This window comes from Geotrypetes seraphini, chromosome 2 (genome assembly GCF_902459505.1).
Source record: "Geotrypetes seraphini chromosome 2, aGeoSer1.1, whole genome shotgun sequence".
Classification (NCBI taxonomy): Eukaryota; Metazoa; Chordata; class Amphibia; order Gymnophiona; family Dermophiidae; genus Geotrypetes; species Geotrypetes seraphini.
Genome location: NC_047085.1, coordinates 393,039,931 through 393,067,451, shown reverse-complemented (window position 1 = coordinate 393,067,451; position 27,521 = coordinate 393,039,931). Strand labels below are relative to the sequence as shown.

Sequence of the window (27,521 nt, the reverse complement as noted above, 5' to 3'; positions counted from 1 at the left end):
CTTAATCTATTTTGATTTCTAAAAAAATGTTTACTTGATTTGAAGTTCTGTCATTTCCCATTGGTGTGGACTATGGTTTCCTGTATTTCATGAGATGTGAAATACTATAAATAAACTTAAAAACAGATGAAGTTTAATCAAAAAAGTTATTTCCATGTTAACGTGAACAGAATGTCCCGTTTAACGCAACAATAAAATTACCTTCCACCTCTCTCGTCTTATCTTCTAAAAAGGTAACAAATGTACATAGAGATGCCTAACAGCAAGCAAATCCTAGTAGTTATACCACACTAGCCTACCTTGTGCCAGCCTTTCAGTGGCCATTTTCTCTTCTTCAGCAGGTATCCTTCCTGTATCTGCATTTCCTGGGCATAATTCATGCTTCCCCGCAAGCCCTCTACAACCTCCCAGCTGTCCTGTTCAGAAAAGAAACAAACAACCAATCATACCAGATCACCCCTATGTGTACTGTATTTGTTAGTGCAGTGTTTTTCAACCGCTGTTCCGCGGCACACTAGTGTGCCGCGAGATGCTGCCTGGTGTGCCGCAGGGCCGCCGGGCCCGGAGCTGACAGGGGGCCCGAGGCAGGGGCGCCAGTAGCTCGCCAAGGCAAAGTGAGTCTATCACCCAGGACTCACTTTGTCTTGGCGATCTAATCTATCGAGCAGATAAGTCTAATTCTCCCCGACGTCAATTCTTTAGTCGGAGAGGAAGTTCGGGCCAACCAATCGCTGCCTGGCTGGGCGGAACTTCCTCTCCGATTGCAGAATTGACGTCAGGGAGAGCATGCGTCGGCGTCGGCTTTGGGGCCTGTTATCCATTGGTGGGTCCTGTTCCCCGATGGCAGCGGCAGTGGCAGTGGCTTGGGGAACAGCAGGGAGAAAGAAAGAAAGGGGGCAGGCAGGGAAACAGAAGGAAAGAAGAGAAACTGAAAAAAAGAAAGAAAGGTCAGGGAGATAGGAAGAAAAAGTTGGGGGAAGGAATGAGGTGTGGAGGAGAGAAAGCATACAGGCTGATAGAAGGGAAGAAAGATTGGATGCACAGTCAGAAGAAGAAAGTGCAACCAGAAATCACCAGACAAGGTAGGAAAAATGATTTTATTTTAAATTTAGCAAAGTGGAGGCAGTATTACCACAGTTTTCAAAGGAATTTGCCCAAATAACTTAATAGTTAACTGGGTAAATTCCCAGAGATGAAAACTTCCCTTCACTTACTATGCACAGTTCTGAATTTATATCTGCTGTCTATATTTTACAATATGGTCACCTTTTACTAAACCGCAATAGTGGTTTTTAGCGCAGGGAGCCTATGAGCGTCAAGAGCAGCGCTGGACATTCAGCGCAGCTCCCTGCGCTAAAAACTGCTATTGTGGTTTAATAAAAAGGATGGAGGGTATATTTGTCTATTTTTGTATGCTATAAAAACCAAATACAGAGAGAGACTGAGAGCTGTTGACGAAGAGCTACGTGTGTGTCTTTCTTCGATTCCAGCCAGAATATCAGCTTTGTGTTCAGCCAAACAGGCCCAGGTTTCGCACTGAATAAAGTATTTTATAATTTTTATAATTTTTATTTTGTAATAAAGTAATTATAAAATACTTTCTTTGTGTTTATTTGATTCCTATTCAAGAGAATTACTTTATATATAGTCAATATAGGCAGAGAGCTAAATTTTTTAACATTTTCTAATGGTGGTGTGCCTCGTGATTTTTTTCATGAAACAAGTGTGCCTTTGCCCAAAAAAGGTTGAAAAACACTGTGTTAGTGTATGCACAAGACTGGGCTTCAGATCAAGAACCATTTCATCCACATCCTGTAGAGTAGATTCTTGATCTGAAGCCCAGACTTATTGTTAAGGTCTGAGATTTTTGTTTTCAACCTGTTTTTTTCTACAATAAATCAACAAAATGTCAATATAATAGGTCTTTGAGCAGCCATAGACAAATGTACCATAAAGAAAATGTCCATATTCTCACAGAACTGGACACACCCAGTGGGAAACAAGTTAGTTTGCAACATGGAAGCTCTTGGGAGCAGTGGTCCACCCACTTTACGGTCAGACCCACCCAGTAGAACACATAATGTGGCTGGTGGGGGATCTTCAAGCCACGCCAGCTAAAAGCTCCCAATACCTGTCTCTCCTGTGTACCTTTTAAACAGCAGCTTTTTGCCAACAGCGACTAATACACTTCTTGCACTGGCCTCACAGCCTTCCCTCTGATGCAATTCATGGTTCTTCATAACCAGAGTTTATCAGAGGGAAGGCTGTGGGACACGTGCAATCATCTGCTATTTAAAAGATACATGGGGAGGGGGGGGGGGTTTTGAGAGATTGGATCATTTGCAGGCGGGCAGGACTCAGGAGAGAGAGACCGGAATGCCTGTGAGGCAAGGTTCTTCTGCCCAACCAACTTGGGCCCAGGCCCACCCATAATTGGGTGTCCGGTTATGCCCCTGGTTGGGAGGCACATAAATAGATCTCATGCATATTCATTGGTGAAATCCTGAAAACAAGACTGGATTGCGGCCCTCAAGGAGGGAAAAATGCTTGAGTACCTGAATAAATTCATGTACACCATTCTGAACTGCCCTGGGAGAACGGTATAGAAAAATTGAATAAATACTCTTGACACCCCTTGGTTATAGGCAAACAAGTGAAGCTAATTTGGAAGCAAACATGCAACCTGTGTTTTCCAGAAAGGGGTCCTACATTATGCAGAATTCTAAGCTTGTATCCTTAAATTTGGTTGGTGAGACAATCTTCTACAATTTGCATTACTGGTTAGACCAGGGGTGCCCACACTTTTTGGGCTTGCGAGCTACTTTTAAAATGACCAAGTCAAAATGATCTACCAACAATAAAATTTAAAAAAAACACAACGCACACTGTACGCATAGAAAATGTTAATTATCATTCCTATTCCAGGGTTTTTCAAAGAGGTCAAAGCAGATGACTCTATGCACTATCACCTCAGTAACAACCATACAAAAATAGACAAATATACCCCCCTCCCTTTTTACTAAACCACAATAGCAGTTTTTAGAGCGCAGGGAGCTGCGCTGAATGCCCAGCGCTGCTCTCGACGCTCATAGGCTCCCTGCGCTAAAAAACTCTTGCGGTTTAGTAAAAGGGGACCTTAGTGTAAAATATAGACAGCAGATATAAATTGAGACACATTTCGATCACTAAATTTAAAATAAAATCATTTTTCCTACCTTGTCTGGTGATTTCATGAGTCTCTGGTTGCACTTTCTTCTTCTGACTGTGCATCCAGTCTTTCTTCCCTTCTTTCAGCCTGTATGCTTCCTCTCCTCCACACCTCATTCCCTCCCCCAACTTTTCCTTCCTCTCTCCCTGCCCTTTCTTTCTCTCTGCCTCCCTTTCCTTTTTTTCTGTTTCTCTTCTTTCCTTCTGTCTCCCTGCCTGCCCTTTTTCTTTCTTTCTTTCTCCCTGCCCTCCCCCAAGACACTGCCACTGCCATCGGGGACCCAAACTGCCATCGGGGACCAGGACCCAAACCGCCACCAATAACAGGCCCGAAAGCCGACGCCAATAACACGCCCAAAAGCCGACGCCGCCCCAACCTCTCCCTGCTTCGGCCGACCAGCATCGCGAGGAACTGTTGGGGGAAATGCTGCCGGGTCCTGCCTTCGCGGAAACAGAAAGTAGGCAGGACCCGGCAGCAAGAAGAGGAAATGCTTCACTAACATGTCTCCCGCCTTAGCCCGTAGCGAACGCTTGCTTCAGGGCTCTCAACATGTGCGTGCAGGCTTCCCTTCTCCCCCCCCCCCCCGGACATAACTTCCGGTTTCGGAGGGAAGAGAAGAGAAGCCTGCACGCACACGTTAGAGCCCGGAGCATAAGTTCGCTAGGGGCTGAAATCTCCAAGCCGGTTTTTTTGGGTTTTTTTTTAATGTTCAGCAGCGGCAGATGACAGCTGGGCGGACCGCCCAGCTAAAAGGCCCTAGGGAGAACACTGGAGAGGAAGGCTGATCGGCCCGTAGATCAGGACGGCAACACGAGTGCGATCGACTCGAGTTGCCTTCCTGAGCTACTGGTCGATCGCGATCGACGCGTTGGGCACCCCTGGGTTAGACCATTCCAGTAAACTATGATTTCAGCATGGCTACTATATCAAATCTTGCCAAAAAAGGAAAAAGTGAGAGTGAAATGTGCAAGAGCAAGGCAGCAATCCATTTCAAAAGCAAAGCCCATTATCTCATGGATAAAAGTAAATAAATGTGCCCAAAAGCCCAGGGGATGAAACTCCTCTCATATGAGGAAAGACTAAAAAGGTTAGGGCTCTTCAGCTTGAAAAAGAGACTGCTGAGGGGAGATATAATTGAAGTCTACAAAATCCTGAGTGGAGTAGAACGGGTACAAGTGGATCGATTTTTCACTCCATCACAAATTACATAGAATAGGGGACACTCAAAGTTACAGGGAAATACTTTTAAAACCAATAGGAGGAAATATTTTTTCACTCGTAGAATAGTTAAGCTCTGGAATACATTGCCAGAGGTTGTGGTAAAAGCGGATAGCGTAGCTGGTTTTAAGAAAGGTTTGGACAATTTCCTGGAGGAAAAGTCTATAGTCTTACTGAGAAAGACATGGGAGAAGCCACTGCTTGCCCTAGATCAATAGGATAGAATGTTGCTACTTCTTGTGTTTTGGCCAGGTACTAGAGACCTGGAATGGCCACCGTGAGAATGGGCTACTGGGCTTGATGGACCATTGGTTTGACCCAGTAAAGCTATTCTTATGTTCTTATATATACTGCCAAAACCACCACTAATGTTGAGATCACATATGGTGTATCTGAGATCTGTATGAGTGTAGTAGAACGGATACAAGTGGATTGAATTTTCATTCCATCAAAAATTACAAAGACTAGGGGGACACTCGATGAAGTTACAGGGAAATACTTTAAAAATCAATTGGAGAAATTTTTTTTCACTCAGATAATAGTTAAGCTCTGGAATGTGTTGCCAGAGAATGTGGCTGGTTTTAAGAAAGGTTTGGACAATTTCCTGGATGAAAAGTCCATAGTCTGTTATTGAGGAAGACATGGGGGAAGCCACTGCTTACCCTGTATCGGTAGCATGGAATATTGCTATACCTTGGGTTTTGGTCAGGTACTAGTGACCTGGATTGGCCACCGTGAGAACGGGCTACTGAGCTTGATGGACCAAAGGTCTGACCCAGTGAGGCTATTCTTATGTCTAAATATTTTGCTGGCCATGTCCCACATCAGGTGTTATTAAACTTCAATTAAAACTATCCTAAAGTCTCCTTCCCTTTTCATATGATAGTTCAATTTTTTTTTTCTTGACTTAGGCAGTTGTGACATCTAGAGGAAAGTCTGGACCCTTGACAATGAGCTTCCATAAGGAGGACAATCACTTTAATAACCAAATCAGATATGTTGATGGGTAGTGGAACTGAAGGAATTTGGTGTGTGCATATGTGTGTGTGTGTGGGGGGGGGGGGGAGAGTGTGGCGCAGTGGTTAAAGCTACAGCTTCAGCAACCTATGGTTATGGGTTCAAACCCATACTGCTCCTTGTGATCCTGGGCAAGTCACTTAATCCCTCCAATTCCCCAGGTACATTAGTGAGCCCGCAGACAGACAGGGAAAAATGCTTGAGGGCCTGAATAAATTTATGTAAACCATTCTGAGCTCCACTGGGAGAATGGTATAGAAATTGAATGAATAAGTAAATAAAAATCCCAGGCAGTTAGGAATGAAAGCTTATGGTGGCTGGCCCCCCACTCTGGTCCCAATGGAGCAGGAAGTACAGAGCAAAACAACATTATTGACACTTAATGCTACAACAGCAATCTTCTAAATATTTTAGATGTTAAAAAGTTGGGGGCTTGATCAGAGTCTTTGCTTATATTCCATGTCTACAGGGAAAAGGACCTTGAATCAATCAGGCTCTTAATGGAAATGCACTTGTTAAATGGCTGTACAGTTCATGTGGGAGGTAGCTTTTATGAAGGCCTAGCAGTGAAGCACAGAAGCCAACAAAAGTTAAATTGCATACTGTTTTTCACAACTGCTTGCTTCTGTCAGAACTCTGAGTAAGAATTTTGAAAATTCAGCATACTAAGTTTTGTGAAGTTGTCCCTCGTCATAAAGACCCATACCCCAGGTCTGATCCCCTCCTCAGGTTCAATTCTCCTCAACAATATTAATTTTATAGGTTCCATCCTCCCCACTCTCTCAACTTTTCATGAATCTCTCCCTAGGCTTCACCTGCTCCCCTCCCCTGGCAGGTTTATTCTCTTACTTTATCTGCTCGGTCTCCATGGTAGAAAACAAAACAAAGTAGGACATGTGAATGTACAGGATCCATGGTGTACATCTCCCAACGTTCTCTGCCTCCTAAGTCTCCTCCTTCCCCCCATCCCTTTCCTCTGTTTCCCTGTTCACTCTCTCCCTACCTCCCCCAACTCCTACTAGATTAGAGTCTCCCCTCCATTTCATGTATGCTCAAGGTCTACCACCATATAAGTAAATATCACAGTCTCCTCTCTTTACATTAGTCACCTTTCTGTACCCAACAATTAATAGATTAATGTCTCCCCACCTCTGTGGTAACTATTAGTGTTCATTTTTGTTTACATTTTTAACGGGCTTCAGACATGCCATTCTTGTACGCCCACATTTTTTGGCGATACAAAATATTCTTAGTGGCTATGGCTGTTGGCTTCTTCATTCACCCATGTTTTTTATAAGTTTTGTTTATCTTAAATTCTTAAAGTGCATAGTGTCCTCATAAATATTTGCAATAAAAATATTTTTGCTATAAAATACAACTTATCTTAAGCGTTCTTTAGTTCCTTTATAGGATCAAATATCGGGTAGGGGCTTGTCACATCGACATGTTTCGCCGTGAAGGCTTTTTCAAGATTGTTACCCCCTTTTTTTTGTTTTAACAGACCATCCCGATGTCAAAGTTTTCTGATCTACCAAAGATTGGTAGATCAGAAAACTTTGACATCGGGATGGTCTGTTAAAACAAAAAAAAGGGGGTAACAATCTTGAAAAAGCCTTCACGGCGAAACATGTCGATGTGACAAGCCCCTACCCGATATTTGATCCTATAAAGGAACTAAAGAACGCTTAAGATAAGTTGAATTTTATAGCAAAAATATTTTTATTGCAAATATTTATGAGGACACTATGCACTTTAAGAATTTAAGATAAACAAAACTTATAAAAAACATGGGTGAATGAAGAAGCCAACAGCCATAGCCACTAAGAATATTTTGTATCGCCAAAAAATGTGGGCGTACAAGAATGGCATGTCTGAAGCCCGTTAAAAATGTAAACAAAAATGAACACTAATAGTTACCACAGAGGTGGGGAGACATTAGTCTATTAATTGTTGGGTACAGCAAGGTCTACCACCAGGCACATACCTCCAAGATTTTTCTACATTCCAGATAGGTTTCTATACCCCCCCCCCCCAAAACAGCCAGTCACCAAGCATGCTCCCTCCCTTACCCATTTGCTCTATACTCAACCCTTCCAATAATCATGTATCATAAAAGGTGGTAGCAAATGCATGCACACTGAGCCACAGCCTCCTCCCTCTGCTCCCGACTGCTGATTTGAACCAAAAGCTATAAAAATTCTGGGACGGGTCAGATCATCAGTACAACTTGCTAAGCATCTGTCTCATCCTCTTGCCCTGTTATTGGTGGAGGGTATGGAGAGAGGGGAGAGTGGAGTGGCAAGTAGAAAATCGAGAGGGATGCTTGCTGACGTGTTTTCAATGCTCAAATTAATTCTTCAATATATTGTTTACAGTATGTTTTTTTCTTTATTGTGGATTGTTTGCTGTTTCCTTTGCAAAAAGGTGGTATAGCAAGTACCAAAGAAAGAATAGAGGAGACCTGTCCAAGTCTGGCACTTCAGAATCCTGTTACAGATGGGGAATTCTTCCCAATGCAGAATTTGCAGGGAATTTCCCAGGAGTCCATCATCTCTGTAAACCATAAAATGACCTGCAACATTAGTATTGCTTAAAGGATTACAAAGGGCAAAAGATCAAGGGAATGGAGAATGTGGGAAGAGAAACCCCAACTATGACAGAAATGAGACAAAGGAGATTAAGGAGCTAGAAATGAAAGGCTTGGTCAAGCTCTTAACATAAGTAGATTATGACAATGGAAACAAAGGAGCTTCCAGATACATAGTTCTCAGCTCAAATTGCTTTCTTTTATCATGCAAAGAAATACAGCAGTAATTTCACAGCTTGTTTTTAAATTGCTTTGAAACATAAAGCCAACATGATTTTCAAGTAAAAATAGAAATTTTACATTCAAGCTCTTCAACTATATTAGTGAGTGTTTGCTGGGTTTTAGATGCTAGATAAAATAAACACATTTGCTAAAACAGCCGAGATATACAGTAAATTTTAATGTTATGACCCAGGGACTCATTAACATATGCTAAGAATCCCCAGGTACAGAATGAATATGTATTGATTCTTTTACTACAGTACAATAGATTTTGTACTTAATGCACTTTAACACAGGAAATTAGTGGGGGATGTGCCTAGCATGTAATCTGAAGTTACTCTGTTAAAATGCCAATTAGTGTATGATACTCAGCTACAATTAGTGTAGCAGCTTAGGCCGTGGTGTGAGGAGGAAACAGCTTAGGCCGTGGTGTGAGGAAGGCCCTCCCCCATCTGCTCGTTGGATGTGAGCAGCCTGGGCTTCAGTGGCAGCAGCCCTCGCCATGCTCAAGTGCATCCCCTTTGGCGCTGCAACCGGCATGTGGAGTTGGTGGACAAGCAGCACTGCTCCCTGTGTTTATTTTATCTCGCATCTAAAACCCAGCAAACACTCACTAATATAGTTGAAGAGCTTGAATGTAAAATTTCTATTTTTACTTGAAAATCATGTTGGCTTTATGTTTCCCTGCAGGCTTTGCCTGATGAGATCTATCGCTACATCTGCAGCTTGGAGGTAGAGAATGACACAGTGGCTGTTACTCGCAGCTAGCCGCGGGTAACCCGCCGAAACAGGGGAGAGAAAAGAAGTGGTCACCGCGGGTAAGGGGAGAAGGCCATTCACCACCCCATGGAGCAGTGAATGGCCTTGTCTTGGCAGTGAAGGGAGGGAATGCGCGCGGTCACCGATCACAGTCCCTCCCTCCATACTGATCACCGCCGCCACCCAAGCATCTCCCTCCCTCCATCCCTCCTGATCGCCGCCTGCCCGATCACCACCTGAGCTCGATCGCCGCCACCACCTGAGCATCTCCCTCCCTGCTCCTTACTTTGCAGCAGGCAATTTCTCTAAATGTGCTTCTCAGCAGCAGCCGGAAGTTGCATCAGAGACAACCTTTCTGGCAGCCACACACGATTTCAACGCTCCGGCTGCTGGTATGTTGCCTGCCGTGAAGGTTAAGGTGAAGGGAGGAAAGGTGGGGTGGAGAGGAACAGACGCTGAAGGGAACTGGGGAAGGTGGGGTGGAGAGGAACAGACGCTGAAGGGAACTGGGGAAGGTGGGGTGGAGAGGAACAGACGCTGAAGGGAACTGGGGAAGGTGGGGTGGAGAGGAACAGACGCTGAAGGGAACTGGGGAAGGTGGGGTGGAGAGGAACAGACGCTGAAGGGAACTGGGGAAGGTGGGGTGGAAAGGAACAGACGCTGAAGGGAACTGGGGAAGGTGGAGTAGAGAGGAACAGACACTGAAGGGAAATGGGGAAGAGAAAGATTCCAGACTATGGGGGGAGCGGAGGGAAGAAGATGGGTGGCAGACCAAATGGGGTGGGGATGGAGGGAGAGATGGAAGGGAGAGGCACAGTAACAGAGCATATGGAAGAGACAGAGAAGGGAGACAGTGGATGGAAGGAAATGAATGAGGAGAAGATGAGGAAAGCAAAAACCAGACAACCAAGGTAGAAAAAATTTTATATTTATTTTATTTAGCTTTAGGATAAAATAGTATATTAGTTGTGTTGATAAAAATTTATAAACAAAGCAAGCCCTGCCAGCTGAACATCTCTTTCTCTAGCTCAGCAGCTAGAACTTTGATTTATAAGGAAGGAATAAGCTAAATATTGCAGTACTGAGGCTTATATGGATGTTGCAGGGACGGGGTGGGGACAGGGACAGTGGTCGCCTGGACGGGGCAGTGATGGGGATAAATTTTTTCCCCATGTTATTCTCTACCTGGAGGAGATGCTTTTCCATGCCAACCACCTACAGGAGGTGCCCAAGCCCACTACATATAGGAAAGATGTCCCTGAATGCCAGCAGCAGTTCTGCTCTGGGCTTAACGTTCTTCAATGATGCAACAGGGGAGAGATTTGTGGTTTGAAAGACAGAGAGAAAGAAAGAAAGAAAGAAAGGGAGGCAGGGAGAGAGAAAGAAAGAAAGGGAGGCAGGGAGAGAGAAAAAAAGAAAGGGAGGCAGGGAGAGAGAAAAAAAGAAAGGGAGGCTGGGAGAGAGAAAAAAAGAAAGGGAGGCAGGGAGACAGAAAGAAAGAAAGACAGGCAGGGAGGCAGGGAGAGAGAAAGAAAGAAAGACAGAAAGAACGGATGCACAGTCAGAAGGAAGTGCAACCAGGGAGGCAGGGAGAGAGAAAGAAAGGGAGGCAGGGTGATAGAAAAAAAGACAGAAAGGGAGGCAGGGAGAGAGAAAGAAAGTCAGAAAGAAGTGCAACCAGAGACTCACCAGATAACAAAAAGGTAGGAAAATGATTTTATTTTCAATTTAGTGATCAAAATGTGTCAGTTTTGAGAATTTATACCATATTTTTTGCTCCATAAGATGCACTTTTTCCACCCCAAAAAGTGGGTGGAAGAAAGGGTGCGTCCTATGGAGAAAATACCCAAACCAGCCCCCCACCCCCTCCGGTTACCTTATTTTTATTTTGGTGCCCTCCCTCGCTGGACGCGGCTGCCTCTCCAGCGGTAGAGTGGCACGCAAGGCTGCCTGCCTGGTTAGCTGACGCAGCTTCCTCCTCTTCCCTTCTGTGCTGGAGAGGCAGCTGTAGACAGCAAGTCCTGCTTCCCACACACTCCCCGTGGGCTGGGTGCGAGCAGCAGCCATCGGATCCGGAAGGTGATGGGAGTCCTGGCATGGCAGTGCAGCCCTGAAGAGAGCGAGCGGCTACGGTAATAGTGGCAGCTGTTTCTGACCTCCCACTCTCCTCCCTCCTTTCTCCCAAGGTACTGCTGGGCAGCACATCTGGGCCTCAGTTGCCTCAACCACCACTCCTCTGACTCCCTTCGCATTCAGGTGGGACATGGAGGAACGGGCCAATCAAGCTGCGCTGGAGGAACTAAAGGTACGGGGAGAGGTCGGAGGGGCTACGGGGGTGTGTGCCTGCCTGCCTGACTCGGGGGGGGGGGAGGAGATGCCTTGCCTTGTCTGTCTGTCTGTCTGTCTCAGGGTAGAGATGAGGAGTACAGGAGGAAGGAAATAACAATCCAGCATAAGAACTAGGGCAATCAGGGGAGGGAAAGAGACAGAGCAAAGAAATGCTGAAGGAGGAGGGAGCATAGGGACAGGGACAAGGAATAATGCTGGAAAGGGGAGCAATAAAGATATAGAGATGTGATACTTAATGGAAGGGGAGGAAATGGATAGTGAAGAAGAGAAGAAAGAGTATGCACTTTGGGGGGTCCTGCCTGCCTGTTTACTTGCCTCGGGGTGGGGGACCCTACCTGTCACTAGGCCTGCCTGCCCTGTCCCTGCCTACCACTAAACCACCAGAAGGGGAACAAGGTACAGAGCCTGGCAGGGAGAATTTGGTTCAGAATGTGTTTTTTTCTTGCTTTCCTCCTCTAAATTTAGGGTGCATCTTATGGAGCGTAAAATACGGTATCTGCTTTCTATTGCAATATATTTGTCTATTTTTCTACAGTTGTTACTGAAGTGACATTGCATATTTTAAAGTCATCTGTCTTGACCTCTTTGAAATCCCCCAAATATAAATGATAATTAACATTTTCTCTGCATACAGTGTGTTTTTTAAAAATTTTATGGTTACCATTATGAATTAACTAGTGTTTAAGCCCATTACATTAATGTGTGCTAGAATAGATGTGTAGAATTTTTTTTCTGTCTCTCTCCCTCCCAGTGTCTTTTTTTCTGTCTGTCTCTCTCCCTGCCCAATCTTTCTTTTTTTCTTTGTTTCTCTCTCTCCCTGCCCCATCTTTCTTTCTTTCGGTCTCTCTCCCTGCCCCCTGTCTGTCTGTAAGTTTTTCTTTCTTTCTTTCTTCAGTGGCAGTAGCATCCGAAGTGATGTGGCAGAGGAAAGGCCCTATCAGGGCTTGCCGCAAACAGCCTGTTTACAGCGCTGCCACTGCTGCTTTGGGTAAGGAATGGTTGGGTTAGCAGATCAGGACTGCTGCCACTGCCCTGAGACGCTTCGCTGCTCGGCGGTTCCACTGCGCTGAGAAGCTGACTCTCCTGGCGACTCCTGCTGCCACTGCATTGAGATGCTTCCCTTGCTCGGTGGTTCTATTCTACTGTGCATGCAGAGGCATGCGCTGAAAACCGCCACCTGCGCACGCACCGCTATTACTATGTATCTGCCTACTCTGCCACAGAGCTATGGATCATGAAGGTAGGAGTGCGCATGCGCGCTTAGGGTTTTATTATTATTGATAAGATAGTGTGTACTGTACATGAAAAATGAATGGAAGAAATTGGGGGCGGAGCTAGGGCAGGATTGGGGACAGGGCTGAAAATTAGTAGATGTCCCGTTTTGAGGGGAAAAAAAGAAATGGTCATGTTAAGTATGGAGCCACTAAGAAGGCATGAAAGGGGTGTTTATGCAATTCTGTGAAGTAACCAACCAATCAGAGATCAAGGAAGAAATGTACAGGGGCTCCTGCCGAGGCCAAGATTGAATCAATGCTTCTATCCCCACTGATCCTTCTTCCTTCCTGACTCTGTGTGTGTGTGGTAGGGGGGGAGGGATTGGGGGAAAGAGGAATATTTCAATACTGTTGTACTGCTGCAGGAAATTGAACATCTGGATCTGTGTCAATCTGTAAAAGCTAAAAGCTTCCAGTTTACCATCCACATACTGCTGTATTGCATAATGGATAGGTCAGCTCAGATTTGCTTAGGCCTGCTTGCTGCAGTTTGCCTCAACAGCACAGAAAATGGAGCAATTCTATGAAGTGGTGCCTAAATGTAGTCATGACGAAATAGCATTAAAGCCAATGTTCCCTTTAAGGACTGAGTTCATGTGAGGGCAAAAACTTTTTTTCGTAAGCAAATGACTAACCCCCCCTTTTACTAAACCGCAATAGTGGTTATTAACACAGGGAGCCGCGCTGAATGCTCCGCGCTACTCCCAACACTCATAGGAACTCTATGAGTGTCGGGAGCAGCGCAGAGCATTCAGCGCTGCTTCCTGCGTTAATAACCGCTATTGCGGTTTAGTAAAAAGGAGGGGGGTGGGAGTAAGTTCATGTGAGCAAAAATTTTCCATTACATTACAAATTAAGAATTACAAATATAAATTAGAAAACAGAAAAGAAACTGCTGACAACAACTCTGTTTGTGGAGGCATTCTCTTGATTGAATTATGATTCTGACTGTAAATGTTTCAGATGTGTTTATCTGTTTATTTATGGAAGTCAGTTAGGTCAGCTTTGCTGTCTCCCTTACCCTACTTTTCTTTTGCCTTGCCTTTAATTTTACTGGGTTTTTTTTTTTTAATCTTCTGTTTCTTGGTTTTATTTTTGGACTTTGTCCTTTGGTCTGGGACCGCCATTCTTATTTTTTGGGTTTTTGGTTGTTGGTTTTTTTTTTTTTTTAAATCATTTCTCTGTCTCTCTGATTTGACTGTTGGTCTCTCCGGTCTAACTGTTGCTGCTCGACTGGTTCCATGGTGGTGGTTGAGGGAAGATGGACTGGGCCCTTACGTCTTCTCCTTCGTCGAGGGTAGAAGTGGTCTGGTTTCGGCTCCCTTACACCACTGGCAGGTCTGCCAGCAGCCGCGCCATGTCTGAGGAGGTCGGCGGTGGGGAGACTGACGCTGCCGAAGTGGATGCTATGCCCAGGATGAAAGCTGTTTGTTTACCCCCAGACCAGCTGCTTTGGCCCTGACCCTGCTTTCCAGTGGGGCCGGTCCGGATTCAGAGCAGCCGATGGCAGGTTGCCGGCACAGACTTGGCATTGTACCAGCCCAGGACTCTCGAGTGCCAGGTGTTCAATCGGAGCCATCATACTGCTACAGTGATTAGGAGGAAAGTCTGAGCAGTGCGAAAACTGGTGAAGAGGCAGAGCCAATGCTGGCTGCAGGTGCTACTGGTTGGCACTAACTACTACTATGTCTATGAATATGCTATTCCAGCAATGGAGCAATGGGCCAATTTCATTAGCGGCTACTGACTTCTTACTGCCTCCAACTGTACAAGCCACCAGATTACTACTAGCAACAGTGCAGCCGGTGGGACAGCCCTGTCCGGGATGGCTGAGTGTTGGTTCCTCTTTCTTTCCTTGACCTGTCACCTCTGCAGACCTCTGCTATCAGGACCTGTCTGACTGGAATTTATTTAATTTAATTAATGTTTAATCTTTAAATTTATAATTTAATTATTATTTTATTTTGGGGGGTTTTAAGGAAATCTTTGTTTTTATCCTCATGGATTACTTGTTGGGCTGTGTATATATCTTGTCTCTATCTCTTATCTTTTCTATCTGAATATGTTCAATGGAATTCCTTATACTGTAAACCGCTTAGGTCAGTAAAATGCAAGCGTGGTATATTAAAATCTTAATAAACAAACATGCAGATTATGTTTGTTTTTATGTAAACCACTTAGGTTTAAGAGAGTTAGAATTTAGAATTTTTTATACATAAATAAATGATATTTTATTGAAAAGACTTAAAACATTTCTCAGCTCTCAGAGGCCAACACCTCTTTTCCGAGGTCAAGACAGTAAGCTGTCCTGACCTCAGAAAGGAGGTGTTGGTCTCTGACAGTTGGTCAAAAATATAATAAAATTAATTCAAAAAAGATATCTTCATTTTATTTTCTATTTCTATTTATTAACCTTTATAAAAATGGGTAGGGTACCACACTACTTTATCCTGAATTAAAAATAAAATTATTTTTTGTACCTTTATTTTCTGGCCATTCACTTCTTTAGTTTCTGCTTTCCTCCATCTTAAGTATCTTCCAGGATTTTTCTCTCCTCTTTTTCCCTTTTTCAATTTATTTTTCTACCTCTATGTCCAGATTTAACTCAATCTTATTATCTAGTCAAGTTCCCTCTTTTTTTTTACTGTCTATTGGCAGCTTTCCATATCTTTCCCTCACCCTAGCTCTCTTATTTTACTTCCCCTTATTCCCAGTCTTTCATTAACTCTGCCTTCTTTCTTACTTCCCCTTTTATACAGTGTTTGTATACTAAATCTGCCATTTCTTTCCCCTTCCATCTTTATCTCCCCCAAATATCTGCTCAATTCTTTCCCTTCTTCCATCCAGCAACTGCCCCTTCTATATGGCATCTGCCTCCTCTCGTCCCCTTTTTATTTAGCATCCCTACACTCTCTCCCCTTCTATCAGTATCTCCCCTCCTCTTTCTCTTCCCTCTTCCATACAGTATGTCCACTCTCTCCCATTTCACTTCCCCCTTCCATCATTTACCTCCTGTCTCTCCCTTCCATCCAGGTTTGTGTTTTCCTCCTTCTATACAGCTTATTCCCCCCTCTCCTTTCCATCCAGCATCTGCCCCATCTACTTTCCTACCAAGTGGCCAAATGGGAGTCTATAATTTGACCATTTCACATGCATTTTATAAGATTAATGAGAACTTTAGTAAATTTGGTAAATGATTACTGAATGGTTTCAACTGACAGTAAATTCAACAATTAATGTGTTGGTTTTATCTTTTGTAATCTCAAAGTACTGCGAGGTATCTGCGATTCATAAATTAAATTTTATGTTATCTCTCCCCTTCCATCATATTTCCCTCCTCTTTGTATCTCTCCCCTTCCATATGCCTGCCCCTTTTCTCCCCCTCATCTTCCATCCAGCATCTCCCCTTTCACCTCCTGTTCAATCCTCTCTGTACCCCACCCCCAACATCTGCTCCCTCTCCCCAACCCCAAACCATTTCCACCAGTTTTTGCCCCCCCTTCCAACAGAATCTACCCTTCTCCCTCACTTTTCCACCGTCTGCCTCATCCCACATCCATCAGCATCTGCCCCCTCTCTCCCCCACCCCACATCCACCAGCATCTATCCCCTAGAATTTCCACGGTGCTGCTGCTTTCCTAGAGAGCGATCCAAACAATCGGATGGGGGCATGATTCAGCCTCCCAGACACGGATCGGATCCAATCCATGCCCTTTGTTTGGAAAGATCTTTCCAAAAGTACTTAACAAAATTTACTGTGCCAAATAACCAAACCTCAATGGTGTACAAGTAAAAAAAAAAAGAAAAAAAACTTCCAAACAGTAGTCATATTCAAAAGAAACTGGCACAAAGAAGAACAATTCAAAAATTAATATGGGTTTACTTGAACACTACAGCAGACACATGCAAGTTCTGTCTTTGAACTTTTGAGGGTTTACTATGGAATTGCAAAAGTTATGACAAACTCAGTGTTTCACACAAAATTCAATTGCCCTACCCACCTGTGCACTTATTCTAGAGAGCTGTACCACATTTCTGTGCTTCATTCCATTCAGTGGTTTTCCATCCCTTCCACATTAAATTAAAACCTCTTGTGCTTGCCTTTAAATATATTTACTTCGTAGTTCAGCTGTCTCTCTCTTCCTAAACTTCATTTGACAGGCAAGCTGCTCTTATCCACTCCCTTCTTCCCATATTGTCACATCATCTCTATTTTCCACCTGGCTTGCACCAAATGCATGGAATGGCTTTCTACACTTACATCACGCTCCCTTTCTTGCTAGACACAAATCCTGTCTGACAGCTCACCTATGTGACTAATACCTGAACTCTGCCCATGTAACAGAATTCTCTATGAGCTCAACACCAGGGAAACGGAGCAAGGGCCGAGAGATGTTCCATACCAACATCACAGCTTTACAGAACCATGTCACAACTGATGAAACTCCTTAAATTTCCCCCCTCCTCAGTTTAAGCCAGAGCTTCTCAAACCATGGGTCAGGAATCCAAATGGGTCAGGAATCCAAATGGGTCACAGACCTAGGGTGGCTTCCCATAGATACATCATTATTATGCACCCCTAGAGAGGGTCATACAATTTTATTTGACTGCAATCATGGAGTCACAGGCACAAAAAGATTAGGAAACATTGGTTAAAGCCAGACATGGGCAAACTACGACCCGCAGGCCATATCCGGCCCATTTAGCATTTTAATCCAGCCCACTGAAAATTTCCCGCCGGTCCATGCAGGGCTGGTGAGATCAGTACGCAGAAATTTCCTGCCAGTCCGTGCAGGGCCAGCGAAATCAGGGGGGCCTGACAAGCTCCGACGCTTTGCTTCCCAGCCTCCAACAGTGGCTTCCTTCCCTCCCCTCCCCGAGGCTCTCAATATTTGCCTGCAGCAGTGCCAGTAGTGTCAGTGCAGTGATTCACTTAGGCAGCCTTAGGGCTTTTGCAGAGTCATGGCCCACCTCTGATGATGCAACTTAACTCTTTCCTCAGAGGCAGGCGCAACCCATCAAAAGGCCCAAGGCTACTTAAGTGAATCACTGCGCTGACACTACTGGCACTGCTGCAGGCAAGTACTGAGAACTGCGGGGAGGGGAGCGGAGAGAAGGGGGAAGAAGCCACTGTTGGAGGCTGGGAAGCTGCTGGACTAAGGAAAATAAAGGGAGAGCTGCTACTGGACCTGGAGGGAGGAAGAAGGAGAGAGGAAGCAGAGCTGCTGGGAGGGGAGGAGGTAAAGGGAAGAGAGTTACTATTGGATAGGGGGAGGAGGGAAGAGAGAAGGGGTACTGCTGGACAGGGGAGGAGGAAAAAAGGAAGGAAACAGCTGCCAGATTAGAAGAGGGGAAGGGGTCAGGGTGGCATGGAGAGATCAGATGAGGAGACAGAGGAATGAGAAAGTAGAGAGAGATTGATACTGGGAAGGGCAGATACCATATGGAAGGGTGAGAGGGCAGACAGTGGATGGAAGGGGCAGATGCTGGATTGAAATGATAGAGAGGGCAGACACTGGAAAGAAGAGAGTGAAAAGAAGATGAAAGCAGAAACCAGAGACAACAGTCTGCCCTTTTTTTTTGGGGGGGGGGGTCTTTCTTTCTGTCTTAGCTCTTTCTTTTACCATCATCATTCTGTGGCGGGCATGAAATGCTGCTCTTGTGGAAATGTGGGGTACATTAGACCCCCCTCCCCCGGCCCCTCTGGCAAATTTAAGAACCCATTGTGACCCACGAGTCAAAAAGTTTGCTCACCCCTGGTTTAAGCTCACCTCTCACAAATCATCTTAGCTGTCCTTACTGCCTTACACAAGACCCCCTATCTATTCACTGTGTGTTCTGTCCATTGTGTGTATATTTTTTTTGTTTAGAGGACCGTATAAGCTATACAAATATTGGTTTTAAAAATAGTTCAACTGTATTGGTCCTACCTGCCTATTTTCTTGCTTGGAGGAGCAGCTGCTAGTGCTTCTTGATGGTGATAACATTTTCTGGGATACACCAAGGTTTTTTTCATCACTCATTTTTTTCTTTTTTTTTTTGCTGTGTTTCTCTTCCCCGGACCCTTCTTCTTTGGGCCCAGTCAAGCCATCAGAAACATATTAGCAAAACTGCAACCAAATAACGATGCTTCATTCTTGTTTGAAGTATGGTAATCCCATAGCCACTAGAAGTACTAGAAACAAATCTACAAAAAGAAAGAAAGAAAAAAATTATGATGAGTTTAAGAACATCCTCTCACCAAGATATATATCAAGCTCAATATATAGCTCAAACTCCTCACCTCTAATGTATAATCCGTAGCTCCTCAGAAGTAACACCTGGGCTCAAAAGCTTTCACAGCCCTAGGCTTTCTTTATGTACTACCTCCTCACTGGAGCCGTTATCAATTTTTACTCACAAACTTTTTTTTTTTTTTTTTAATTTAACAACCCTTCTAGCATATTTCAAGGGTACTTAGCTTTAAATTGTGGTCATCTTTTGAGGGAAATTGGAGTCAACATGTTTCACCCACAGAAGGTTTTTTTCAAGGCTTATCATCCCTTAGCAAGCTTTACACTGACGTATATGACCACAGCCATAGATAGTAAAAGCTGTGGGGGGAGGGGCACAGAGCAACACAACCATTTGGCAGTCAGGCAGTTGTCTAGGGTAGCAACTTCTAGGGGGTAGAAAAGTATCTCCAGTCAACTATCAGTTAATGCTTTAACCTGCATTTTTAGAGTGTATATGATGATCGTGTTTGTTGAGTTTCATGATCCAAAATTTGAGGGAGGGAGGGAGTATGGAAGGCCCATCAGGTCCAGTATCCTGTTTCCAGCAGTAGCCAAACCTAGGTCACAAGTACCTGGCAAAATCCCAAAAGAGTAAAAAAAAGGATTTTATGCTGCTTATCCTAGAAATAAGCAGTAGATTTTCCTTACTCTGTCTTAATAATGGCTTATGGACTTTTCTTTTACGACATTATCCAACCCTTTTTTAAACAAGCCAACTGTTTTCGCCACATTCTCTGACAATTTCTAGCATTTAATTACACGTAGAGTGAAGAAATTTCCTCCGGTTTGTTTTAAATCTACTATCTAGTACAGTGATCTTTGCTAATTTTTGAACAGCGTGTCAGTGATATCCATCCTCACTAGCCTACATCTCTCGCAAAAGCACACCTAAACCAAGCCTTACACCACAACTCTCAACCAAACCTCCCCCACCCCATACCTGCGTACCACCAGTCTCTCTACCTCAAATTCCTTGTCTGATTCACTCACTCACTCTCAATCTCCAACTTGTAATCAAACCAAAACTATGTATTGAAACATCTTTTATTAAAAAAAAAAAAAGTAACACGGTGCCAGAATAAAAATCTTCACATAACATGTGATACAGCTGACAAAAACAAAGAAGCTACAAAATAGTCAATATTTGCAAACATTTCAGCTCCAATTAATGAACAGCAAATCATCAACATCATCAACAATCAAAATGCCAAAAGCTTTTCTCTGTCTTTTACAGTTGTGTTCATAAGTTTACATCTCTCTCTCCCCCCTATTTCCAAGCATCCCTCTCTCTCCCCTCTCCCCCCAAGCATATCTCTTTCCACTATTCCCCCTCTTTAGAGCAAGCAACTCTCTCTCTTCCCTATAACCCCCCCCCTCCAGCATGCATCCGAGCCAGCATTTTACTTTTGTGCCTCTTCCCCCCTTTCCCCTTCTCTTTCCATGGGTCTGGCAGTTTCTCTTACCTCCCACTGGGTGCTGTAAATACGCAGTCTTCCTCAGCGATTAATGCAGGCCGACAGCAGGCAGTCTTGAAGTCTTCTTTTTACGCGTCCTGCCTGTGCAGCAAGAAGATGTTGCTGTCAAGAGGTGAGAGAACCATCTCCCCCAAGTTGCCTAATATCAGCATGCCTTAATCTTCGATGAAGAGTTGCAAATTTACAGGACCCAAGGGGAGTCTTAGGAGGGGGGGGGGGGAAGGTAAGAGAAATCTCCGGACCTGCAAAGAATGGGAGCAGATGCACAACCCTCCCCTCCCCCCAAGAATGACGGCAGGAGCTGCCAAAGTTGTCCTCGCGGGCCACCATTGTGCCACGGGTCTTGCATTGAAGGCTACCGATTTAGTAGAACTGCAGGCTAGAGGCATGAAAACAGAGGGTTGAAAGGCTGAGAATTCACCTAGGGTGCCCACTACCCTCCATGGGCTCTGGGGATTGGTGAGGTTATTCCCCTACAGCTAAGTTTTCTTCATCTTTTTAAAAGAATTTCTAGAACTAGAAGAATAAAAATCCATTTACTTCAGCAGTGTTCACAAGTGAGATAAGGAGGCAGAGATAAAAACCAGAACAGTTGACAAAAAGATATATTGTAGCTATAAACACAAACACAGGATTCCTCCTTCAGCACTTTATATTGAGCTCAGGAGGGTCATAATGCAGAATGCTAGGATAAGAGTGCTATGCAATAGATGCATTACAACTTGACGTTTGCTTTGCTTCAATCTAATTTTTCTGGTTACCTGCTTATGTACAAATCATAGAAACCTTAGTGTCATTAATCAGTCAGGTCTTATTCTCCCAGCAATTGAGAGTTTATTCATCAAAGTCTCTTAAAACTAGAGCTACCTAGACAGCAGCACTTATGACCCCCACATGACTTAGGCAAGTTTATTTATTATTTAAAAAAATTCTTAACTGTGCTATCTTACAATTCTAGTCGATGTACAATATTAGAGCATACACAAAATCATAACATACAAAGCAGAAAAGAAAAAAAACAAGTTAAACTGGCACCAAAAGATGGAGGGGACAGGAAAGGAGACTGGGACAAAGAGAATCAGGAAAAGAGAGCCAAAGAGGATAGGAGAGGAGAACAAACACTGCAGAAGGGTTTATATCACTATAGGCTGATTTTGCCTGGTATGGATCAGCTTTCAGCCTCCTTTCAACTTATCATTACAAAAAGATATGAAAGCAATCCTGGCTTCCCATGACAAGAAGAGGTGGATGCATTACATAATGTATATTTCACACATCAGGAACAAGAATCATGAGTGGCAAGTTGGTCAAGCCTGCAGTGGTAAATATGGATGAACTGTGGAGAGCTCTTCTAATCATGGACACAAATCTCAAAAAGGCAGTATCTATGGTACGCTCAGATTGTACCTCTATTAGCTCCCAGGTAGATGTCCATGGGGTAATGTTAAAAGAACAAAGTGAGGATATAAAGAGACATGAAGAATAGAGTAATCAAATAAAAACTTTAGAAGTGGAGATTGTTAAAGAAAGATCTTTTATTCAGGAAAAGCTAGAGTATATGGAAAATAATCAGAGAAGAAATAACTTGAGGCTGTTAAATTTTCCTAAATCTCCAATAATATCAGCGGTGGAAATGGTTCGGAGATATCTGAAAGAGACCGATAATACCAATGGAAAGTTTACCACCAATAGTTGGGGCCCAATATGTTTCCTTGGGGAAGAAACAAGATAGTTCAATCCCTGCTGAAGTAGTGGGAACGGAAAAAGGTGGAATGAATTTGACAAATTTTTGGGAGAACTCGCTAGAAGTAATAACTGAAAGATCTACTCTCTTAGTGACATTTGCCTTGGAGTTTGATAGAGATCTAATTTTTCAAACTTACTTTAGAGATATGAATGATACATTTTTCGGTTCAACAATTCGTGTGTTTCCAGTGAAACAGAAGAGAAGACTTTTTGATCTATAGACCCAGGGTCTAAGCTTTGGATGCATCTTTTGCTTTGAAATTTCCTGCAAAGTGCTATGTTTCACTAGAGGGGAAAAATTTTCTGTTTTTTTTTTGAACTGAAACAACTGTTGGAATTTATTGTGGCTAAGGAAGGGGGGGGGGGGGGGGGGGAGAAGAGTGATGATTGGTCCAATAGTCCGCAGTGTAAAGAACTGGTTGTCTGGGGTCTTCTTTTCGTCTTCCTAAGCTGTCCTTAAGATTTATATATATTCCTTCATTTGTTATTTTCTGTTCTTGGATTACCCCACTTGAGGACTAAATAATTAATTCTGATTTCTAATAATGCTTTGTGCTATATAGTGGAACTCTTTATTTCTAATCTGTATTCAAGTAATATTTGCTTGTTTATATTTTGAAATATGAATAAAAAAAAGAAAAAGAATCATGAGTGGCACACACTAAGAATACCAAACAAAATATAGCCTCTAGAAATGTCAGATTTCTCCTTAAAATGTGGTAATATATCATTCTGGTGGTTCCATTTGATATAGTGCAATAGTTAGGCATTTTCCTAACCCTCAAAGGCTGAAAGTAATACCTTCACACCTTTATCCCAGAATTCAGGAGTGCCAGAACAGCCAAGTCTGCACATCCATACCTGGATCACTTAACCCTTTCTTCGAAACCTGTATAAATTATAGCCTACTTTCACAGAGTAACCAACATTAAAAACATATCATATCATAAGGCAATCGAAATCAAATATTTCCATGAGAACTGGAAAAAACATTGTATCTTATTTCACCTCCTACAAAGGGTATGAGGTACAGAATGACACGGAGACAAATTTTCCCCCGTCCCCAAGGGAACTCATTTTCCTGTCCCTGTCACATTCTTGCAATCTCTGTCCTCATCTGCACAAGCCTCAAACACTTTAAAATCATAAGTGTTCAAGGCTTGTGCGGTTAAGGCAGAGCTTACAGGAATGGGGCAGGGACAGCGATAAAACTCGTGAGGACGGGACAAGGAAATTGAGTTTCTGCAGGGACGGAGAAAAATTTGTCCCTGTGTCATTCTCCAGTATGAGGGATTTGGGTTGATCAGGGTGCTTAATCAGACCAGAGTGAGAGCAACTTTTAAAGTCATTTACTAGGGACAGAGAAAGTACCTGCATATAACAAATATGAACAACTTTCCTTGTACCACAGGAAGGCAGAATATCAAATCCATGACCCTTTACCCATTTACATACATAAATGGCAACTTATGCATATGATTTAGTTGTCTGAAAAACTCCCCTCCTTTAATATCTAATCTAATCTGGTATTTCTGAGTCGTATATTGTCTAACAGGGTTTAAGGCGACTTACATTTCAATTACTGAATGAATATACTACTTTAAGTAGTTTGAGGAGAACAGAATTATGGATAGGGTAATAGAGAAGAGAATGGAGGTTCTTTGATTATACTGGTATAAGAGGGGCATAATCAAATGTCAGTAAGTCCATTTTGGGCCTAGGGTGCTAGTTGCCTAAAGTTGGCAGTGTCCAAAGTCCATTCTCGAAAAATACGTCCAAAATTATTTTTTTGAAAATTGTCTATTTCTCCATCCAGCTGTTTGATCATTCAGACCACTAGTACATCTATCTTTATACTACATTCTCATCCCAAAAATCATCCAAGTCTGAAATGGCTAAAACAAGACCTTCTGGGCGTGGGAGGGGCCAGCAAAGTGATGGACTGGCCACCCAGACATGACAGAGTAATGGGGCACCTTACAGGGCATTGCTGAGAACTTCACAAAAAGGGTGCCACATAAACATCTCACCACAACTCCCTTGCAGGTCATGGTGAGCCCCCCAAAACCTACTATACCCACCTGTCTATAACCCCAATAGCCGTTATGGCTGCAGATGCCACCTATATGGCAATAGAGTAAGGTTTTGGGGTTTTTTGGAGGACTCACATTTTCCATCATGAATGTAGTGGTTAGAGTAGCTTATGGGCCTGAGTCCTCCTCTCTATGGTCCTCCCCCAGACTACTTAAGCCACCTCTGTGCAGCTCTACTAGGCTTTCCTATGCCAGATGCTGATGTTCTGGAGGCAGGTAAGTACATTTTTATTCTGATTTACATGGTGAGGGGTGTGTGTGTGGGGGGGGGGTCAGTGATCACTGGGGGGAGTGTGTGGGGGTCTGTACTTATCACTGCAGTGGTTATCTGGTCACTTTGGATACCTTCTGGGCACTTGGATCTGTTTTAGATTGCCTAAATCACAACATATAAGATTCGTCCAGGCAGCCTCGTAAAACTTTAGATCATCCACCTTGCAATACAACTAATTCTAAGTCGGCCCACATCTAGCTCACATCCCACCTTAACCACTTCTTCAAAAACACCCCTTTCAGATCTGGGTGCACAGCAGGATTCGGAGGCCTAAAAAGTCTCAGGATATGTCTAAAAACCCATTTTGATTATCGGCATTGGACGACCTTGTCTTTTAGGTTGTCCAAGTGCTGATTTGGGCAGATTTTTAGACTTATTTCCGTTTCAATGAACCCCATAGTGTTTGAGTAGAGGGTCAGATTTAGTGGTATTAATTATTTTGAGTTAATTGTCTACAATGTGTATGCATTCAAAGAATAGCGTTTTTAAATTTATTTCAGAATCTGTTATAGAATGTTTCCATACTGATGTCAGTCGGGGGTTGTCCCAGGTGTTGGTGCCAATATAGTAATACACACATATGTCCTTTGGGTTGCACAGTTTAGTGGCATCAAAAGAAAAGGCACAGATGTCTACAAAAATAGCTTAGTATCGTCAGGTCTACACATCTCCTCACACAAAAGCATAGGTGTACACAGTTATGAAAGGAAAGTGCACCAAATTTCAAAGTACATGTCAAGTCTCTGGGATGAAAAGTATCTTTCAAAGCAGTCTGAAATTATCCCCTTTAGATAACTTCAGAATGCAGACTAAGGGCTCCTTTTACAAAGGTGCATTAGGGCCTTAGCGTGCTAAAATGCCACACGCGCTCGCCACTGCCGCCTCCTCTTGAGCAGGCGGTAGTTTTTCGGATAGCACACACTAATCCGGTGCGTGCGCTAAAAACACTAGCGCACCTTTATATAATGAGCAATAAGTGGTTTAAAAAAAACCCCAAAACAAAGTCAGCCTGGCTGGTAAAAAGACAGCATAGAGAACACAGCAGATCACACCTATGTATGTAATTATCATTTAATCTTCTTTATATTTAATTTTATGGAAACCACTTAAGAGTATAGGCGGTATATAAATTTTTAAATAAATAAATGTTACATTAACAGTAACCCCGAGACGCAGCCCTTTTATCCATTATCGTGTGATCTGCTCTTTTCTCTGATTGCTGCTGCCTAAAGATCTTTTGAGCCTCTCCTTCGTGTCTGGTAAAAAGAAAGTGAACTATGCTAAGAGGGTGATTTCGTATGCTGCATTAGGAATTTCCACACTGTACAGCTAATGCACAAAGGGAGGGTGAAATGGACAGGAACTCTACCTTACAATCAATGTGACAGCAGTTAGCACTCGTTAAGTGTTAAAGCAGCATGTCATGTTGACCCACAAGAGCTGTAGCTACCTACGTAGCATTTAACTGCACAATAGATAAAACTGTAGGGCAACTTACTGGGAATGTCCCAGATACAGACAGGGAGATTCTGAAAACCTAATGCCAGCTCTAGAGGCTGTTAGCACTAGACTAGTGCTGGCACGGGTGCAGAATATTCAGAGGGCTGTCGCACAGGAGACAATATGTGCGCCAAAGATTAGCTCAATTAGTATGCAAATGTAGTCAAACAGATGGTAATGAGGTCACTTCCTAGTCCCTCTCGGTGCTCAGAGAACAGTGCACAAATAAAAGCCACTCTTACTGCTGAAAACCTAAAGCCAGCTCGGAGCAGGATGTTTGAAGAGAAGATCTTCCACAGCTCCGTCTCTAAAATCTGCCATTTTTAAATTTTAATTTAGAAGCAGAAGGAAGTCTGTGCAAGCCCTCAAATGCCACAATGGCATTGAGATGAAATGTGTGCAAATCAGAGCAAACCTGAAAACGAAAAGCACACCTTGGCACCTGTGGAGGAGTGGCCAGCTGCCTCAGCCCCCTGAGGTTGTGAGCTCCATTCCCTCTGCAACTCCTTGTTACTCTGGGCAAGTCGCTTATCACTTTGTTGCCCCAGCTACAAAAATAAGTACCTGTCTAAAATATGTAAACTGCTTTGATTGTAAACCATACAGAAAAAAGCAGTATATCAAGTCCCATCCCCTTTACCCTCTAAGCCAGTGGTTCTTAACCTTGTTGGAGATACTGAACCCCACCAGTTTCATATGCATGTTCACCGAACCCTTCTTTATTGGAAAAATAAAATATGATTTTTACAAATTCAAAACATAGGTATACAGTGAGGGAAAAAATAATATCAATTTTGAAAACAAAAAAGTTCTCCTATATTTCGAATAATAATAACATAATAATGAAATTTACTGCAAATCAGTGTGACTTCTGCTGTTGATTGATAGATCAAGAAACCGAGTACACGATCAGTCTTGATCAAAATCACTGAATAACTGATAGATGATTGAACGTGACCGAAGCGCTATATGAGTCGGAGGTGTGTTTTGACCTCCGCCGAACCCGCGAGACTGACTCACCGAACCCCTGGGGTTCGGTCGAACCCAGGTTAAGAACCACTGCCCTAATCCTTCTAAATAAAATAAATCAAATAAAATTGAAAAATCTAAATTTAAAAAGGCACAGAGGAACCAATGTGTGCTTCACTTTTGGGTTTACCTAGTGCGTGTGCACAAGAGCTGAGCTTACCTCAAGAGGCACATTCCTCTTAACTTCCCGATGCTTGATACTAACAGCATGCATATAATTTGCATGCTATGAGCTTTGGGAAGCCCTTTTGCTGAGCTGTTCTTGGGGTAGTTTGTGGCGCTGTTCCATATAGGGCTGGAGTTCTGATCACTGGCCAAATAGATTTTGGCAGTTATCATGTGTTAATTTTGGATGCAAAACCCAAGTGATGAAACTTCATATAAAAGAATGGAGATGGATGTGCACTTGAAGCTTTTAGAGGTGTATATGACTAAGCATCTTTGCATTTAGAAACAGATGTGATGTAGTCAGGGTCAACTTAACCTATGGACCAG

General features: G+C 43.3%; 1 protein-coding gene across 7 annotated transcripts in view; it reads right to left on the bottom strand.

The window, feature by feature from the left end:
* Positions 1-27,521, bottom strand: part of OSBPL3 (oxysterol binding protein like 3) — a 308,853-nt gene that overhangs the window by 165,468 nt on the left and 115,864 nt on the right. For 5 of the 7 annotated variants that reach the window (XM_033930823.1, XM_033930817.1, XM_033930820.1 and 2 more), the window contains 2 exons: positions 18,565-18,821; positions 300-416 (listed from right to left, as the gene is read on the bottom strand). In XM_033930823.1, the coding sequence (XP_033786714.1) occupies positions 300-416; positions 18,565-18,657 (210 nt within the window). In that variant the 5' untranslated portion in view covers positions 18,658-18,821. Of the gene's footprint in view, positions 1-299; positions 417-18,564; positions 18,822-20,372; positions 20,466-27,521 lie in introns of all 7 variants that reach the window. The other 2 variants (XM_033930821.1, XM_033930822.1) reach the window with 2 other exon arrangements.